This window comes from Spodoptera frugiperda, chromosome 23 (assembly GCF_023101765.2).
Source record: "Spodoptera frugiperda isolate SF20-4 chromosome 23, AGI-APGP_CSIRO_Sfru_2.0, whole genome shotgun sequence".
NCBI classification, from domain to species: Eukaryota; Metazoa; Arthropoda; class Insecta; order Lepidoptera; family Noctuidae; genus Spodoptera; species Spodoptera frugiperda.
Genome location: NC_064234.1, coordinates 10,743,517 through 10,764,913, shown reverse-complemented (window position 1 = coordinate 10,764,913; position 21,397 = coordinate 10,743,517). Strand labels below are relative to the sequence as shown.

Genomic DNA, 21,397 nt, shown 5'->3' with positions numbered 1-21,397 from the left:
TAATTTTATTCAAAAGTTGCATACACTTTTTCACTTTGGCCACTTACCAAAATCAGAATCCTCATAACAGTCATACGAAAACAATTTGACATTTATTTGTCATACAGAAAAAAAAGAAATTCGGCGCTAATCCATTCAACCTTGCTAAAAGAATGATTCATGAAACATAATACCTATTGTGTCGGCTATCGAAATATTATATGCAAATGTATAGATAATACAGTATAGGAACAGTTACCTATGATTACAAATCGACACGTGCAACTTCCGCACAACTATAATATGATATTTAATACGGCAAATGAAACCAGGCTAATTACATAAGCCCAATACACTTGCAAAAAGTCCTGCACTTTACCACCAAGGAATTCGGCAGTGAACCTTAAGACCACCAGCAATTAAGGTCTCTTTTTGCTTAAAGAAAGTGTCCTGAAATCACCGTTTATGTATTTAACTGCTGCAATGTTAAATTGATGATCTGACCCTAATGGAAACTGCATTCAGGGTTCATTGTTCGAAGTCGAAATCTAGGTTTATAGGTAAAATTGATTCTCCATAAATGCCCATCGTAATGACTTTTTGGAACTTTGACACCCATTACAAAACCTTTAGAAGTTGAGACATTCTGTGCTAACGAATTAATCGGCATTACTTGAAAGTGCAACTCTAAATGCAATCATTTGTCGATCGTCACTAATTACTCGATGCAAAACGATTATTTATTGAAATTAAAATTATTCGGACGAAGACTGCACTTTCTCTTTTGCATATTATGCAGATGTGAAGACGTTCCGTAATTATGTCCAATTTTAATTTAAAGCAATCTGAGATAACAATTTCCGTGCTTGTATATATATTTATGATAATTGTATAATTGTTTTAGGTCAATCAACAATTTTATCAATCAATCAATCAACTATTTAAATCCGGATCAATTTTGCAAGCTTTTTATCTGAAGTTGTAAAACAAATTACACTAAGTTTTAAAACAACAAACAGACAGACAGACATACAAACATACAAAGATTTCTCATTTCACATGAAATATCTGGGCAGATGTGTTACAGCGACAGCATTTAAAATTTTAAACCGCATGCCTATATCCAATTACGTTTCCTGTTAAATTAACTGCCAGTTACTTTTCATGGGTAGTCCGTTATATCATAGTGAGGTCGCTACACGACAGGTGACACAGTTTACGTAATCGATTATTTATTGCATACGAGTACGATCGATATTCATATTTAATCGACGTCCGCCTTAATAGATGCAACCTGATTAATCGATGCCATTTATATCGATTTAGCTCGTGCGGCCATTGTGTTGAGCTTATTGTACATTTAATTCTAACAGTTTATCAAAGTGTTACGTTTTAAATAATATTATAGTTTTTATTATTTCAATTATATAAGTAATTGGTTTGCGATTGATGTAATAAATAACATGGCAGGTGTCTTTTCAGCTGGTTTCAGGGAAGTGAAATAATAAGTCTGTTATACACGTAACCGTCTGCGGATGTCATATACCTACTTACTTGTACCACTTAGGTACACATAATTGAAAATATTTGATGATACAAAATAGCGCTTTTACTGAAGAAACATTGCAATAAACTTACATCAGAGCTCAGACTATAACACAATTTAATAAAAAACTCGTTAAAGAGTTTTACCTGTCTGTTTAATTTTTGTCTTCTATTTAACATGGACAAACACAAGAACATATACACACACAAACTCAAGTTTATATTATAGGTAGATATTTGTATATTTACATTAAAATCAAAGAATAGATGACTTATGACTCATCATGTCTGCCAATTATCAAGAAAATATTCACAGAAGACTGTCAAGAATTCCGTTAAGTTATGCAGACTTTTTGTTCAAACCTTTTTTGTTTAATGTTATATTTTGAGGTATTTGCATTATAAATAAACGCAATCATTGTGAAAAAGCTAAAAGTTATTTCCCAATCGTATAGAAAGTCCATTTATATTAGAACACCAGTAATCGAGACATCGTATGCGAGAACTCACGAAACCATTTGCACAAGTCCAAATAACCGTAACACCACTATGAAATAACATACATAATTTATGTAATTTGCTTAACGACAATCGATTCAACTGAGTGACGCTAACGTCTTAAATAAACAAAAGTAATCGAGTCACGAAGAATCGATTTAGTTACGTATGAACTACATAATCGATTGTAGGTGTATCGATATAATGGTAATAATCGCAATGCCTCCTGGTGGTATTCATCCTTCTTTGAAGATGTGGGTTGTCGATAGTGTAGACAAAGACCGAATTTAATCGCCATAGCCTCTGGTAGGCGTCTCCATATTCGGATTTAATCACCAACTTTCTTCAGCCAACCTGTTCGAGTTTTGTAATACAATGATTTAATATCCTTTTGTAATGTAGAGAAAGAACTTCATTGTACTATAAAGTAGATAAGTATCTTAATAACTTATATCGGTGGACCGGTAGTAGTTAATCTTGTTAAATTCGATGATTAATTGATTTGGAGTGGTTAATCGGTTTGAACTCTGTTGAACAACTTTTGGCATGGCCAATAACGAAGAAGAATTTAAGGAAACTGGGGATAACTAACCGCATAAGATTGACGCAACATCAAAGGAAAAGAATCGAGATGATTATTTACCTTCTGATGAGTCACGAGTCGAATCCTCTCAAGTAGAACAAAACTATGCAGCTTACCTACACTACATACTTGACTGACTGAACTATCGAAAAAAAAACCCTGCACTAACGCCAGTCCCCAATAATCGACGCACCGCTCATTAACATATGTATTAAACGAGACACTCATTGACAAACACGGAAACGTAGCCTAACAGTCTAATACACAAAGCAGTAACAACAATGAGAATTGCCATAATTACCTCAGCTCCATATCGATTACGAGGCCTATTACTGCAGTGAGGTGCTAGGCAGCCTATCAATGTATGCGCATAGTTGCATCACTGAACACTTTGTGTGTGAGTCGTGCCCATACATTTAGATTCTAGTGTTAACAATATTTACTGTTCTATTCATAGTTTGCGCCAGTTCTGTAAGGAAATGGAAATACAATACAAAGCTAGAGATCTTAAAATATCGTTGAATGGTTTTTACTTTCTGAAAACGTAAGATGTTGTGTATGCTATTTTATTTATAATTATTAACTTCATGGCTTCGTCTGGTACCTACTCATTGTAGTAGATCTATATTCAGAAGTGAACTGTCTGTGGTGTGGCCTGTGAACAGCCTTCAAAGTCAAAGTCAAAGCTTAATCTTAATCCTTAATTAGGCACTTTTAAAACGTCAAATTGAATTGTCTGTCAGTGAAGTTGCTCTGCTCGAAGTGCTCATTCCAAAGTGTAGCTTCGAATAGAGAAGAACGAGAAACTAACTCCATCGTAACTCCTTCAAAAAAAGAAATGTTTTTTTTATAATCCCACTGATACATTATTTGATCCTTTACCTATAGTATATGTATATGAGAACAATGTATCGGCAATAAAGCGTTAAAATTAATGGGACTAAATTTGTGAAGAGAACAGCAAATCTAAAGATGGTTGTTTCAAACATTTCTACATTTCTGTACTATGTATCTTGTAGTTGATATTATGATCATCATAATGGAGCTACACATCACACCTCTTTAGAACTTTCTACTTAGGTTTATGCCATACGGCACATGTCTACTAAACCGAAACGGAATGCCATCAAACATTAAAGGTACTTAGGTACCATTAGTTTCTTCACATCTCAGTTTTCCTAGCAGTTCTAGGAAATATGGCGGTGAACACAAACCCGTCGGTGTCTTCTAAGTAACAACGTTACTATATAACGGCAAGTACATTATATAACGTGTTAGACAAACGGACATATTCACGGACCGTCGTAGTTTTCTCAAAATTTTGTGATTTGAAGCCAAATGTACTAAAATATATAATACTTACTTAAACTCTTTTGATGTTGCTAAGATTACTTGGCGCCGTACTCAGTTATTTAATGGTGATTCAACTCATTTCTAATGTTAAACAATTGCTAAATTGTTTCGGAACTAAATCATTACTTACTAAGGAATAGTTTAGTAATCATTAAAGGTCTCTGAGTTATTATCTAACAAAATATTCCTTCGATCCGGTCCGATTCAGAGATTGACCATGAAAAATCCTGTTTGTGATTGCTTTTTAAGTATCTACCATTAATTTAGTATGTCTCACGATATTTACTATAAAAATATGTACTTACTTATTATTATATAAAAATGCAACCTGTCAAATCACAACTTGTTTATAAGAATTCAACATCCGCTTTGGCAAATAACTTTGACAAATTCCTCAGTAAACCGGCCGTACATGGGCCGTACCTAATATTACTTATATACAGTCGATTATGATTAATGTGTATGCAAATAATTTCCTGCAATTTGGTTGCAAAGTATTACAACTAGGCACTCTTATGTAAACCCTACTTAACTTGTAGCTTGACCTTATTCTACGTTGATTGATGAACGGAGTAAAAACAGTAGTTGTAGTGTCTTCAAAATACTGTAATTTGTCGTAATGTATCTACTTTAAATTAACCATGGAACACATGCTGACTAAAATTCTCCATATAGTAATATTATAGTAATTTTCAAAATTTTAGAGGCTTTGATTTTTGATTGCTTACTCAAGTTTTTGTCTTCAAACACACTAAATATTTAAAAGTACAACTTAATGCAGCTATTACGAAGTAATGCGTACTTTGCAAACATTTGGGTAATCATTTTTTAAATATTTCAAAATATACTACAAATACTTAATCATTCCCTTTCTGACTCTATCAGTTGAGTTTACGAATATCGAACCAATAAGCTATACAAGTTATTAAACAGACACCCAAACAAAAACCTCAATAAACAACAGATGACGTAATTAAAGCTAACGTAATGCTTACAAAGTTTCTCCGGAAATAACTAAATAACTAACCAGGTGACAAGTTTCCAGGTATCCTAAGAACTAAGAACAAAACCTAGGAAATATATAATGTGCGTGACTTTATCTCATTGTTTTAACTGGGATAATAAATTATTAGAACGAATGGTCGCTGATAGCAAAGAAAGTCCAATTAAATGCCGAGAACCAGCTATGGGTAGCACTCGTAATATTTGACAATAAACTGCCAATGGGTTTATTGTATTATCGTCTATCCTGTACAGTTTTACACTACCTAGTACCTATTCTCAGTTCCTTGTTCCTTGAAGCGTGGAGTTAGGTAATGTAGGACTTGGCATAACAAATAGGTGAATCAAACGGTTTTTTTTTACAATGACTAAATATATCAAGTTTGCCACAGCACAAAATGGGACAGCCCGCCATCACCTCCCAAAACCGCTGCAACTCCTATAAGCCAGGACCTACAGTAAACATGAAAACACCGGAATACTGTGTCAGTGTTCAGTGTTGGACATGAATAATTGTCTTGAATCCCGCAACGAAATACCTAGCTACCATCAGAAGATATTATTGCAGAAGAAAAAAAAATTATTAATTATAAGTTTTTAATAATTTTATGTGCTGCTCAAAGCTAACCTTCATTATATTATAGCAATTATAGTAAAAAAAAAGAGAACCCACATCACACAACTGTCCTTTTCACACACGTGAACCGCGATAACATGATTTCATGTATTAATCACATCAGATCCACCTATCATACACAATATGATCTCACGATTATTTATATCTCAAGACACGGTGTTGTTAATTCTAAGAAAAAAACCATAAGCCGCAAAAAAATAAGAAAACATCGACTAACGATGTTGGAAAATAATTGTAGCTAATCAATTCCCATGACATTGTACAAGGATGGATTATTAAATCGATAATTTATAATAAATAACACGTTTAGTCGTTTACCTTAATAATATATCGTGCCTTAGGAAAATTAAATAAGTATTGAATATAACAATTTTATGTAGCACGCTATGCTGAGAGAAAAGTAGTAAGTACCACGTATTTATTGAATATACTAGTATAGACGACGTCAAAATTAAGTAATCGACTAATTTCTTACATTTTTGCCAAAACTACTGAACTGATTATGATGAAATAAAGTAAAGTAAGTTGAGGTCTACACCCTGAACTTTTTTTCCCTTTAAGTAGCAGAGCAAGCAAGATTATTGAGGGGGAAAGTCATCCGATGGTTTCTCCCGCCTTGGGCGAGACGAGAGGGTGTGTCGGATTTTTACTGACTATAAACCTCTCCTACTCCTACTCCTGCTTTTCAAGCCGGAGCCCCGGTAAAGCTGCGGGTGTCGGTGAGTAGCATTGCTAGAAGATCATTGAATGACGTACTAACAATAGTAAGCTTACTTTTAAGATTGATTGACTGACGGACTGACTACTTTACGCTCCAATTTAGTCACATTTATATTGTTTTACACAAATTGCAATTCATTGCAATGGTAACTACCTACATTTTGTCGTCGCCTGTACCAGCCAGTACATAACAATCAGCAACCGCAACTGATCAGTGATCATAATCAGATTCTGTTGAATCATGCTGAGACGTGAGCCAGGTTTTCATGTCACGAAACAGAGGTATGCGATAGAATAAAAAGTAGTGCAATTGGTAATTGATTGAGTGGTTTTGCACTCTAGTTTTCTATTGTAAGTATGTATTTTGTATTGCTGTAGTTTCTTTCATATATATCAATTTAGATAATGGGAGGTAATGGTATAAATACGTAACGTAATCATGTAATAAATGTTTTAAAGCAAAATTTTAGTGTAATAAGTTGTTGTTTTAGTTGTCTCAAGTAGACACTTAAATCAAACTCGGATACTTGTAGGCTTAAATTATGGTATACAAAATTTTTCAAAAGCGTATACCGATAAAATAGTCTATTGTACGATTAGTAACGATACACACAATAGAAAAGACTTTTTATGTAAACTTCGTCTGTGGGTCTGCGGAAGGCGAGCAAGGGTAGCTCACGGCCCGACAGTTGGGTTGATGCCTGATCCGGAGCTGCAGAATACCTAGCGGGTTTACCAGGGCTCCGGTGCGAAAGGTAGGAGTAGGAACGGGATGGTTTTAAGTAAGAGTCTGACACTCCCTCTCACCTCGCCCAAGATGGGAGAAACCACTGGATGATTTTTCCTCCTAAAAATGTAACCTTCAAACAATATCCTAATAAGAGAAACAAATACAACTGAATTACTGAACCATCCATTCCAAAACCTCGGTAACACGATTCCATAGACACACATACCTAAACAAAATTACATCAGCCTTACCAAAGGTGTTAATTACGAAGCTAAAAATGAATGGATGTGTATAGGAACCGTCGCCATGTTGTGTATTGTTATCTAACATTGCATACCCACTTATTATTCAGATCTGCAGATAACTATGTTGCAGGCCGCTGTACGGAGTACTGTGCCTTGCAAAATTGATTCGTTAGTTTGAATATTTTGCAAGAATATGTGTGTGAGTAAACCGTAGAGCCATTATTAAAGAATAATGGCTCTAAAGTTTGCTCCTCAAATAGGCTCTACTTATTTCTATTATTCAGTACCCTTATGTCAAGTTTGCTTTACGTTTAAAGAAATCGAAACGAGAGCGCGTTCGGCGCTCTGATTGGCCAGCTCGAATAAACCAATCAAACCAGTAAAGCAAACGTACTAATGGTACAAGACGTATCTTTAAAATAAAACCCTCTTTTAAAGATTGTATTAATTAAATTTTCCTGTATCTTTAAGTGATCCAGGATAAGTACCCACCTCGTAAGAACTCGGAACGTTGTAAGATATAACTTTAAGTACTACTCTTCTTAAGGTAATGCGACAAAACAACCTACAGCACTTTTATCGAAATTTGTAATACAATACCCACACAATCAAATCACACAAGAAACATTCACATTAGAACAATAAAGGCAAAAATCTAAATACAGTTATTAAACCAGTAGTGATAGTAAGTAAACAAAGAATTTGACATGTCAAAAGACACTCACTTTACACACACCGTACTGATATCACATGTTAGTGCTTACACACACGCAATTACTGCAATTAAAACAATATTGCTGAATGAACTATTTCTCAAGGTCAGTCCTTACTACGTTTTACGCATAGTTAGACTGTTAGACTATATTACTTCATTGCACGCAATGCCTTTTAATTACGTTTTAGAAATGGGTAATTAGAACTGTGGTATAAATCACTAATACTTAGGATTAAAAGGAGCGATTCCCGAATCGAGTTAAGAATTATCGAGATTTTGGAAATTTTATTATAACTTTCGTGAGACATACTAAATTAATTATTATGTTATCGGCTTACTCACGTAAATGTTTGACGAGGAAGTCGACTAGTTTCAAGCCATGCTAGAGGCTCATATTCATGAGCAGCATTTCGTGTTAGAATTCGTATGCCGAAATTACTGGAGTTCCTCGTCAAACACGATCCGATTACGAACGACGTTCCTGTTTAAACTAGTACGGATCCTAAAATTTTAAAAAATTTTAAAAGCTACAAGCTAATTCTAGTTGACCTTATAAGGGCTCCTGATGTATATGACTATAGATTCGAACAACTTTTGAACTTAAAATGGTAAAAACGTGCATTAGCAAGTATTAAATAAAGAACCTAAGTCTTCGGGGTGTAAGTAATAAGTCGTGATTTTCCATTTCTAAAACGACTAATGTGTACTAACAACTATAAAAATAAATCACTCCTGTTTCTCCCGGGGGTTAAGCAGAGCTCTTAAGTGTTATTAGTCCCTGTAATGGCTTCTAACAAGAAATAATGAGGCAATTATAATAACGACTATACGCTAAAACGGTGAAGAACACTTATCCTGTCTCACGATTTGAATACTTGATCCCGTCCTTAGGAATCTTTGCTGGTACTATGCCCGACAAGTAATTTTCAATCAATGTAACGCATGAAGTTAGAATCTACAATGATAATCGACCTGCCACACTAGCCTATCACTACAAATGACAGAAAAGCTAATTGAGTGAATAGAAGAGTGACAAGAGTGAGTAGTAAGCTGACAGTATATCAAGCTACACTGATTTTACTTTCAAACTGAACTTGAACTTTATTACAAAGCGCATAACTTAGGTACTAAAGCTAATCGCTCTATTCACATATGTATGTTGGAGGTAGGTTTTTATTTTCACATAGACACTTGAGTGAGTGATTATACCTCTGTTCTGTACACCGTGCGAATAGCAGTCTTGCACAAAACACCATCAGCACCATTAAGTCAGATCCCATCTTGAGGCTCTCCGCCATAATGTAATGGTATGCAAAGTTTGCAATCGCATTGATTAGGTACTGTTTTGCTTTCTTAAGCACTAACTATAGTGCTTAACGTGGCCAATGTACCTTAATGTGATTTGATTATTATCATACTCAACAATAACTTACTACTCACTAGATAAATGGCATTTAAATTAATTTCAGTATCTATTTCATTATGACTAGCTTTTTAATATTATGTCTATCAAATTGGGCTGTACATAATCAGTCTTATTTTTCATCAAACCTCTTTAAATACGAGTACATAGTTATGTATACAAATATCACATCTTTAAATACATGTTTATTTATATGCAAAGTTTGCATTTCGATAGAATATTTACTATATGCGACCAAAAAAACAAGCAATTCGTAAACTAATTTTGTTGTCTACGGGACGTCTACGGGAACGCCTACGCGCTACGACTTAGCACTACAATAAGGCTACTAATCATTTTTATCCTATTTACTATTTTATTACAACTAAACACTGTGCTGGCCTAATTAGGAATATATGGGTCCTTTACCAAGTTTCCCTAAATAGAAAAACTAGGAACAACTCTTCTGATATCATACTTTTAGTTTACCTACAAAAGTTTACTTTGAAATCAAAGAATATCGAGAAGCATCAATTGATCATTATCATTATATTAATGAGATCATCTAACTAGTATTATGAAGGCTGATCAAAGGGGACACTGTGATGTAAGTCATTAGGTTGAACCATTAATTACTTTAATCGTCGTTTACATGGTCTTGCGCAAGTACTTTCGCTAACCCGTAAAATAATGTGACCATTGTAGTGTGTGTGAATGAAGGCTTTGTTAAAACTTCTGAATGGTTCTGAACACTTTCGGTCCATTAATTTTATTGTCGTGTACTATCAAATCGGTTACACAACTGTTATCTTGTATTTTTTACCCGACTGCGCCAGAAGGAGGGTTATGTTTTTCGAGAGTATGTATGTATGTATGTATGTATGTATGTATGTATAATTGTTTGGCACGCTCTGCAGCCTAAACGGCTTGATGGATTTTGACTTGAGAGGTGTCGTTAGATTCGTATTAACTGTGAGAGTGACACTGGATATATTAAAATGTTTAAAAAAACAAAATGGCGGATTTTTGGCGCCAAATTCGAATATTGCTCACTCTCTAGCCTGAACGACTCGATGGATTTTGGCTTGAGAGGTGGTTTCATTCGTATTTACTGTGAAAGTGACACTAGATATAACAAAATATAATAAATAATAAAACTAAAAGAAAATAAAATAAAAAAGGTAATTTAAAAAACTAAAAAACCCGACTGCGTTTCTTTATAACATGAAAATGAAAAAACCCTAAAACAAGAATACAAGAAAAATTTAAGCAGTCGGGACCCATTCTAGAAAGCCATAATTCTAGAAAACATAATATTTAGAATGGGTCCCGACTGCTTACATTTTTCTTGTATTCTTGTTTTAGGGTTTTTTCATTTTCATGTTATTGTGCGCCTCGTTTATTGCATTGGCACGAAGTTCAGTAGTAATTGGATGATTTGGTTGCAATTGATTTATGCATATGTCTATTTACCTACTTAATTATGAATGTTATCTTCCGCCTTTTGTCATTAAGTTTTAGATAACTATAAAACACTAAGGCTAGGTTCTATTCTTGTCTTTTCTTCCAATGACATCTTACGAATGGTTTCGTTGCGAGTATAAAAGTATTATGTAGTACAATAAAATGTAAACTGTGAATGTCTCTGTGACACGTCGAATAATTTCTTTATGTTTTTTTGTTACAGGTACGTTTTGACTTAAATGAGTATCAGTGGCTGGGTAAGTGTGGGACGACTTTTCCGACGTAAGAGGAACTAATGAACTATACATAAAACCGCGTCTCCAATAACTACAATTTCTATGACATAATTAATTAAGGTTTTTCTTTATTTAATTTCTTTCGTACATTTGTTATTAACCCGTGATGGGCTGGAACGCTCTATACAAGACACAATTTATTTTCTTTTACCTATATCTTATATACTGGCATTCTAATAAGTCACATCATGCATATATACGCGATCCTTAGTTTAAATTAAAAGAACATTAGGACACGTACACATCCGTTTAACGGTTAACTATGAATATTTGTATCTACGATACTATAACTATGAATATTGACATATACATAGGTAGATACTATTTATGATCAATTTAGGTACTTATAGTTATTGAATAGGTATCTCGTTACTAGGTACGTCGTTAACTGCAAAATAGATGCACAACTATTAAGGTAATAAACTGCCTGTAATGATCACAATCATTTGATATCAATTGTCCCATTTGTTCCTTAACAGTTCTGTATCGTCGATTTCAACACAAAAGCTATTTATTCTTTACACCTACACATATTCCAGCTTGGAAGTTGTGATAAAATGTATGCCATGAAAATGTGAAATCTTGGTTGTATTTTCGGTCTACTACCTACTTTGTTTTGGCAACGTGCCCAATATACGTAAGAAGGGCAAGATAATTTGTTATAATGTCTGCTCAAAGAGGGTGAAACGAAAGTTAAATCTATGTACTTATAGTACATAACCACAGATTGAATATAACCTACGTAGTTATTATGTTTTATCAGTTTTAGAGTCGTCACGTGGGTTAGTTTCAATTTTTTTTTTTTTTATAACTAGGTATTAATTTCCGCCTATCCGTTTATTCGTCAAAAATGTTGGTAATGATCTGTTATAACCCCATACATGATTGTGCTCTAATAACAAATCACCCTATAGCTATGTGTATACAAGTCTTCTTTTAGGTAATTTTGAGGAATTCATTATAATGTTTCCGTAGTCATATTAAAAAAAATATGAAACGGAACTAAACTTTACTATCTTTCTTTATTACATGTCTCTGTTGCAACAAGCCCCTGTTTTAAATTTGCGAGCAATACGCTTTGACGCGTAACTTTACTTCAAACACAAAAGAGGTGCGATGATTGCGTGCGTAGAATAATGTCAACGTATTATAGTTGCTTGCATCATTGATAATTTTTGCGATGATGCGACTTACCAACCGGATAGATCAATGAACCTAAGCTGGTCCCAAAATGATGTCATCCATAACTTGTTCATGATTTGTTATTTTGACCGTTCAACCTGTTTTTACAATGTCAATATCATAAGTCACACTGCTAGTTTCAACGTTTTTTTTCTACAAAACGGTTGAAATCTAAAATATGAAGATACAGGAAATATTTGTCCTTGATGTCTGGTTTGAGCTTCATTGTAGGTAATTTACTTGGTCAAGTATATTTTGTGAATTAAATCTTTGGTGTATATTGCGCCTGGCAAGTTTTGTAGAGCAACGCAAAACTTACTGTTACATTGCTTTACGTTCATTAAGTACGTGGATTGCAATGCGTTTTCGTACAAGCAATTTATTTATTTGCTTTTGTTGATAATTTATTTATAGTTAATAATATTTATTGATACAATAGATGTAAAGATATACAGGCGTATAATTAATTCAACTTTTATATATACATGCTGTCACATTTACTTTGTTTAAATAAAAATATCTAATTTTGTGACATTAAAATTAATGGCAGGTGATAATATTTTCCTGTGTTTTGGTTATAAAACAACTTCCGTCAAAGCGATACAAAGTTCAATACCAAATGAGCCAACATTTTAGCTTTAATTGAGACTTGCAGAACCGCAACATAATAAAATAAGTGGAAGGCCTTGAGTGCGTTCGCATTGATGCTGCAAGCAAATAGCTTAATTAAATTCCATTTGAGAGGGAGCGTTGCGCGCCGGTCAGTCGCGGGCATGGCGTCCCGCCGTCGCCATAGCCCTCAGTTGCCATAGCTCGTCGATACATGACTCCCGGCCACGCATGCGCCCTCTGTCGAACCCCCGCACTACGCATGTGCGGCAGTATACCAGACAACGAGGCAGCCAAGTTGCGACACACGACTCCTCTTTACGCGACACCGTCGCATAATTGATTGTCCATTTGATACTGACATTGAACGGCCGATGTACGGCGGTCGCCTGCTCGATTATAACCAGTTATTTGCTTACGGCTACCGAGATAAGGCGCTTCCACGCGAGTCCACGCGACGTCTAACATCCCCGCGATCAGCTGGTTATAACTCGCGAATTCGGTATGGCATCGTACTGTGATAAATATTGTGCATCTAAGGTTTGCGTGATGTAAACAGTGTTGAGAGTGCAAGTGAGTGATTAAACATGGAAGTTGCTAAGGAAAAGAGCGCAGTGATGGAGGAGTTTGACGAGGACGATGTCGCGTCCCGCCGCTGCATGCTAGACGGTGAGTCCAATCGATACAATGCATTGAATAATGCGTCATCTAACTGTATGGATCTAAAGAATGCATCTTTCATTGATATAAGTATTGTAAGTGATGACATCAAAGACAAAGAAAGATCATATCCGCGGTGACGTGACGTCTCTAGTGATGGAAGTGCATACTTATTGATTTTCTCCACGAGCTCCGGAGACAGAGGACGGGGACGGAGAGACGGGGCTTGTTTACACAACTCGTGTCTTTAGCAAATGTTTGCTAATATATTAATGGCATTTGAAAAACCCAAGCCCATGTTGAAACTAGCTATATCTAATTATTAAATTTTGAAATTATTCAGAATTTAATTAAATGTACAAAATGATTGGTCGTAAAACGCAAATTAGATAAAATAAGATTTAGATAAAATAAATCCTATTAATACCTTTAAATATGACTAATGACCTCAAAAAAAAAACAGTCGTCAATCAGGTTGCGAAATTGACATAATCCAAACAAAATAATCAAGTTAGTAACAATTTGATAACGCGGATAACAGTCCGAATGTCGTTTAATTACAACACCAGCTTACTAAACCATTGCGAGGTCGGCCATTAACATGGATACATACAGCAATCAGTTTTTAAATTAGGGCGACATTACCACCATTGCTGCCACGTGACAAAGACACACTGCAGTTTCGAAACTATCTAGCAACGTCTTACAATATGAAGAAAGAGAAAGAAAGTATTTAAACAAAACATTAGAAATGATGAACACATTAACAACTGACCTCTATTTCAAGATCTATTGTCCCATGCATTCCAGTGACATGACTCTCTGACCTCGTAAGGTTGGTGTATGTATGACTCATACTCAAGGAAGCTAACAAAATGACATTGAAAACTGGAGTTGTCAGCGCGGCGGTGGCCGGACGCCCCGTTTTGGCAAACTTTTGCATTGTGCCGCGTCGCAAAGGGCGTTGACCGGTTCCCCTCAGTAACTTTTATAAGGTTTTAAAATCGATATGTTTAAAGGGTTTTGATGACGATGTAACCCCTGTTTAACGTTAATTGGGGTGGGTTATAAAACATGTGATTGTGTTCTTTGGATTGGAATTAAATTCTTGATACATTATATTAGATATCGAGCTAGGTATTTCTTTTTGTCTCACAATTGTTTGCTGCAGCTTTGTTAAATAAATAAGGACACGGTAGCAGTATAAGAGAATATTAAGTATTCAAAGTTGACACTAAGTTAATTTAATTTACAAAATGAAGTAAAACCAACTTGTAAGACATCAAATATTGGATACATGTTCACGTTCCCAAAGTGTCGCGTTACCTGTGGTTTACTTAGCTAGTACTTATTTAACTAAGTAAGGACCTAATGCAATATAATGCATGACACCTTCTGACTTTAATAATCTGTTTAAGTTATAAAGAAAAAATAAGGTTGTCTATCCCTTTCAAAATTTAAAAAAGGAAAAAGGAATGCGGATAAATAAACGATATTTTATTTCAAACCAGGAATTTATTATTGTCTAAGTATAGCTATAAATTATTCAGATATCCATTTATGTAGTTGCAAAACTGACACCTCGGAATTAAACCGTTTTAAAATTGCAGTTCGAATTTCAAACAAAAAATACCGACTCGACGCCATATTTTTTATCGTTGCATTTGATTAGTTTCTTGATATGCTTGTGTAGAAACTAATTCTAAATTAATATTTTAATGAGATACTATTTTGCTGTCTTGTTGACCGGTGAACTTTCTATATGTGCTGCCTACTTTCTACGCCTAGTCTAGTACTTGCATACATTTGGTGCGCAAAAACATCGGTAAGAACGCGTTACTTTGACCAATAGGAATCCAGAACAAAGCGTATATTCGTTTTTTATTGGTTCTAAAAGTTTGGGTCAAAGTTACCCCCTAGGATCAAACAAACCTGGTCTTATAGCATGTCTTGTTTTATTATTTCGTACCTGCGTTGTAGAGGGCAAATCCAGCAATGTAAATGTCAACTAGTGTTGACCTCTTTGTAATTGTGTTGCATTAAGATAAAACATATTTATGTATGTCACTATTTCCTTACATCTGCCTCGTTGGTTAAGCTCGCAATTACAATTGCCGAGCAGGGATCGGGCAAAATATTATTGATTTTGATTTTATCGAGAATTTCTCAAGAATAGCACAGAGTCTTGAAGTCTGCTCGAAGCAAAGGCCTTATCTCCTATTATATGGGAATTATAACAAATCTGGTGAACAATGGGTGTTACATTGTATATCAATACACTCCCCTGTACCCCTTTGGGAGTTAAAATACAAGATATTATATTATACTGGAAACAACTACTTAAGTTCAAGTGCATTCACAACTCGAAATTCTCAAGAGCTAATTATAGAATTAAAATATCCGCTTAAACATTACTATTTATGGATGCGTTTGCCCTTGAACCGAGCTTGAACACCTGGGACCTGATGGCTGAACCGGTTCGAGAATTTACCGGATTGTCACTTAAAATTGTATACAAAGCTCAGGAAGTCGGAAAAGTCGAATATTTTATTGCTGACATTAAAAAAGTGAATATTTAATGTTGCGTTTTGTACAAAAGGCAAGATTATAAACATTGTTCTTTTTTTAATAATGAAAGACTTACTACCGTACTCAGAGTCATTTAATGATTACTTAAACCAGTACTTAGCAATTGTTTTCGGAACAAAATCGTTACTAAGGAATAGTTTAAGTGATCATTAAATGTCTCTGAGTATGGCAGTTAAAGACTGGTTATGAGTTGACCATTATCAAAATAAGGAGTAAAGGAGCAAAATCATTCGATTTTGCTTCCATAAACAAGGGAATCTGAGGGTAATGGCTTGTGGAAATGTATTGTGACACTAACTTTTTCAAGGAAGGCTAATATTACATAACTAACGTAATACAAACCATATTATTGTTTACAAAAATCAAACCGATACGAAGAAGGAACACTAAACATTCCTTAACAATGACATGCTGGCTCCTATTACGGCGCCGGCGCAAGTTGACGCAAGTGTACATTTCAAGGCGCCTCTAATACCTACTGGGCGCCATGTGCAAAAAAATCTATGAATTTAGAAGCAGATTAAATCTCAGTTATTTGATTCACACATAAGTACCTAGTACTTTATTATTATTAAGAACCTCTATGCTTAAAATAATAGTACCTACAATAAATAATATAGTACAATAAACAATAAATAATAGTACAATTCTTAAAAAATATAATACGTATTGTTTGGGTTTAGGACATAGGTAAGTGTTATTGTCTTTTATCAATCAAAATGTTTAGTTGTGCTAATTAGCTATCAGAAATTGTGAATGATGTTTGGTGATAAACTACTTCATTCACATTAACAGCCTATAACTATGGCCACTGTAGACCAAAAGCCTTTCTCACACGAAGAAGGTTTGAGCATTATTTACCACTCTTGCTCAACGCGGATTAGCGATTATAAATTTATAATCAGAAATTATTAGACCCGTCACGATGTTTTCCTTAACCGTTAGTCAGTGATGTTTAAAAAAAAATTTAAAGACCTTAAAGTTTGAGGTTGGATTGAGGAACGGGAAATATTCAAGTGACGATTAAATCCTTTTAAAAAGAATCTCATGTAGTATCTACAAGCTACTTCCCATGTTGACTCATCAATATCACCACAACATGAACAGCAGCTGTAAGTAATTATCTAATAATGGCTCTGGGAAGATTGTTCAATAGCGTGTCTCGAAATATTGCTTCATAACTAATGATTGAAGGCAATAATGCTTAATTGGTTGTTTCTTCTTATACCTATATAGGTATAAAGTGGACCTATTTATATAGAGGAGGAATAGTTGCTTGAAGTTATATGGTAGGAAGATATAGTATCACATTAATAATAATATTATAAACGCTAAAGTTTGTTTGTTTGGATGTTTGAATTTTTGTCCATCAATCACGCTGAAACTACTAAACGGATTTTGATAAAATTTGGTATACAGAGAGGGTATGAGCTAGCTAGGTAATAGGAAACTTTTTATCCCACGGGAATGCGGATAAAGCCGCTGGCAGAAGCTAGTATTGTATAATTCTGGGATTACGATCTGGTAACACACGTTTTCTTCTTTGGAGCAGCCAGAAGTATACCTACATATGATAGTGTACCCATTATCATCAGTCTGTTTTCGTACACGGATACGCTGCGTCAGGCAATTTTTAGTTTTTACGTAATTAGGTATGTAGTCAACCTCACGGAAAGCACATCTGTTCTCGTGCACCTGCTACAATTTCCAACTGCATATGTTTAATGAGAACTTTGTAAACAAAAACTGCAGCAAAACTATACCTGGAAAAGGGGACCGACACCTTTGTATAAAGGTAAATATGCATATCAAAGTTATATTTATCCTTTTTTTAGTGAGCTGTAGTTGCAGTTTCTTAGTACAAACCGGAATTTAGATTTGAATTAATCATCTCAAAGTCCATATTAACGATTAACTAAGATAACATAAGCCACTCCTGAGAACAAAAGTAAATGTATGCAGATAAACTTTTCCATAATACCACAAGCTGCGATAATTGCAGATAAACATGCAAATTAAATGATAAGAATTCTTAACAAAAGATAAAATTAATCGAGACATCGATAAATGGCGTTGCAGACGTATGAATGTCAACCAGATTACCGAATATGCTTTTGTTTATATTTTTTAGTATGCTAGCTGTTTTGACATAAGTGCGGACTACCTAACGGGTTTACCGGGGCTCCGGCTCGAAAAGCAGGAGTAGGAACGGGGTGGTTTTTAGTCAGTAAAATTGTGACGCTGCCTCTCGCCTCGCCCAAGGCAGGAGAAGGCATAGGATGATTTCCCCCCCTTAAAAAAAGGTGCTTAGACATCTATAGAGTGTAAATACATACAGATAGATTAAAGCGCCAATCACCTCATTTATACCTATTACATACGAGTCCTACGGTAAATAACACGTCTCTTCTAGATTGATAAGTAAACTAAAGTACACAACATACATAGTTGTTAATTATAAAAGATAACACTTACGGAGACAAAACATACTTGTATGTGTATACTATCACTAACTATAACTGTCTACAATAATTAACTTATGAGTTAAACATATTAATTTTAACGAATTGTAACCCACCAGTATCATGTTACAATTAAGATAAGCGAAAAATATACTTATCTCTTTAAACTTTATATCTACGAAAGGTCAAAATACATTTTTTTTTATAAGCAACCACTATTTTATTCCTGATACGTATCTATCTCTTTTCATTAAGTATATTGTTTATCTATTGTTACTAAGTGGGGGCTTAGAAATTGTATTAATAATACATTGACTTGTAGATAAAGAACATTAAATTAATTTAGTTAAATAGAAATACCACAACACCTAATATGAGCTAAGCATAAGACTAGCGGACTGGTATGAAGATTATCTTCGTGCGAGACATGACAATATCCCCAATAATTGAATATCTCGAGATGTAATAAGCAATATATAAAATCTATAATTAGTCTCGCTAAAACTGGAGAACGGCTGGACCGATTTGGCTAATATTGGGGAAGGTCTAAAAGGTTAAAAAAAATGAGTGAGGCGATACGAAGTGTGCCGGGTCTTTAGTACTCATGTACCAAATGTTACAATTTACAGTTCAATTACAATTTCTTTTGTTACAAAAGAAATCAGACAAAGGTGGGAATCATAAAGTACAGTTACGATTTATTTCCTCTGAAATATCTCAGTATTACATAATCTACGGTTACAGATATCTAACTGTTCTAGGTTCACAGTTAACAAACCAATATTTTATACATTTAGGTACTCACTCCTCTGTCCCTTTTTTTTTGAGGGGCGAAAATCATCCAATGACTTTTCTCGCCTTGGGCGAACTCCTCTGTCCCTTGGGGTAGACAAAAGCTATAGATCACGACAAATAAGATTACATACTTTTTTGCCTCCAATCCATCACATTTATACAACAACGCTTAGAAAGAAAAACACTTCCAATACATCGATAAACCGTCAATTAACGTTTAAAAATAACACGTAACTTGACAAGCTATCCAGAAATGTATCCGATTATTACATAACTCATGTAAGTGCCACCTTATCATGGACAGTTGACAGTTCAGATAACACAAAGTGCCACTTATTAGTTCCTTTAACTTGGGTCCAAGATTTATCTTCATAAAGACAGCTGCGTGACAAGTGAACCGATATTGTGTAGTTCTTACCTTAACTACGTACTTAGAAGCCCTTCATTAAGTTACTCCTAATAGTTTAATTTTACGTAACAATTTGTGAATGATATAATTATCATTGAACAACTTTGCTGGTGTAGGTATGGGCCTTCTCTACACAATCATCTCCTCGCTTTGCAAATAGGTTGGATATCATTTATTAAAATGGGATAGGTTTATCATAGAATGCTGCTTCCCAAATGTGTAATTAAATAAAGGAGTCCCTCATATTAGGTCTTGTGGAATTTCTACTTAACTAAATTAATTTAATGTTATTTATCTACAAGCTAATGTGTAGATACCTAATAGATTTTTATTAAACACAATTCCTAGGTCCCCCTTAGTAACAATAGATAAATAAATATATCAATGAAAAGATATACGTATCAGGAAAAAAAAATATTAATGACAAATGTATTTCACACTGCCGTCTCTACTGGGCGTTGTTTATAATCTTCCCAATAAGATATACCTATGTACAATGTCTTGTGCACTGCATCTTCATATCACGACCAATTAAACATTTTCTTCCCTCCTACTACTAATAAAGTGCACGTTACTCCTACATGGAGATCCACGTATAATGTTGCAGCTGTCATCGACCGTTGTATTCTATTTAATGAACGTTAATTCCTCTTCACACGCATACTGTCCTAGTTAGCTAATAAGGATGCAAGGGATAGGGCTGGGCTTTTAGCCAGGAATGTATGCCAGAATATGGGTGGTAGTTTTGGTGATATAAGAATAAATCATACTTAAAATCCATGCATGAGAATGTAAATGCTTGCAACATTTTGTCTCTTGGTCATAACATCACAAAATAATGGTATTATCTTTGTTTATTCCTTTTTTTGTTGAGGCTGTTATTGTCTGAAAAAGGTTCCAACGACAAAATATAATTAAAAAACAATAACCGGGTCCTGAGCCGAACCCTAATCAAAGCTTCATCAGAAATGTTACCGCTATTCTATTCTATTATTCAACAAATACATGAGAATATTCAACTTAATTTTATCTTAATTTCCCATTAAATGAACATTAGTTTCCAAATGTTCATTTTATCTAAAAATCTTAATCGCCACTTCATATTATCAGCTTACGTAATTTATATTTCATTTAAAATTTATTATTTCATCAGTTAAGATAAAATTAATCTATTTTATTTATTGATTCGTTAACAAAACGTAATAAAGTTGCTATTCTCGAAAGATCTTTCAAATAAATTCATTAACCTTCAAAGGATTAAAAAGATTAAAAATCTGCACATATGTATAAATAGAAAAAGACTATATATTGTTTTAGTTTATTTACAAACACTTTATATAAGTGTCTCCGTCCTCTATGTAATCCTGTTAGGTATCTATGTAGACTTATGTACTTAGGACTTCGGTACAACAAGATTTATTTATTGTTGCACCTTGGTATCTGGTGTAGTGTACATACTAATATTATTATAAAGAGGAATCACTTTTTATGTTTATTTCCACCAAAAAGATTTCAAGATTAC

At 34.3% G+C, this 21,397-nt stretch overlaps 1 protein-coding gene across 2 annotated transcripts in view; it reads left to right on the top strand.

The window, feature by feature from the left end:
- LOC118267337 (cerebellar degeneration-related protein 2-like) overlaps nucleotides 1-21,397 on the top strand; it is an 89,115-nt gene that overhangs the window by 41,238 nt on the left and 26,480 nt on the right. The window contains exon 1 of one of the 2 annotated variants that reach the window (XM_035581273.2): nucleotides 13,096-13,629. The exons of the other annotated variant lie outside the window; for it this stretch is intronic. Coding sequence (XP_035437166.1) covers nucleotides 13,548-13,629 — 82 coding nt within the window. The 5' untranslated portion in view covers nucleotides 13,096-13,547. Of the gene's footprint in view, nucleotides 1-13,095; nucleotides 13,630-21,397 lie in introns of those variants that run through there. 2 annotated transcript variants of the gene reach the window in all.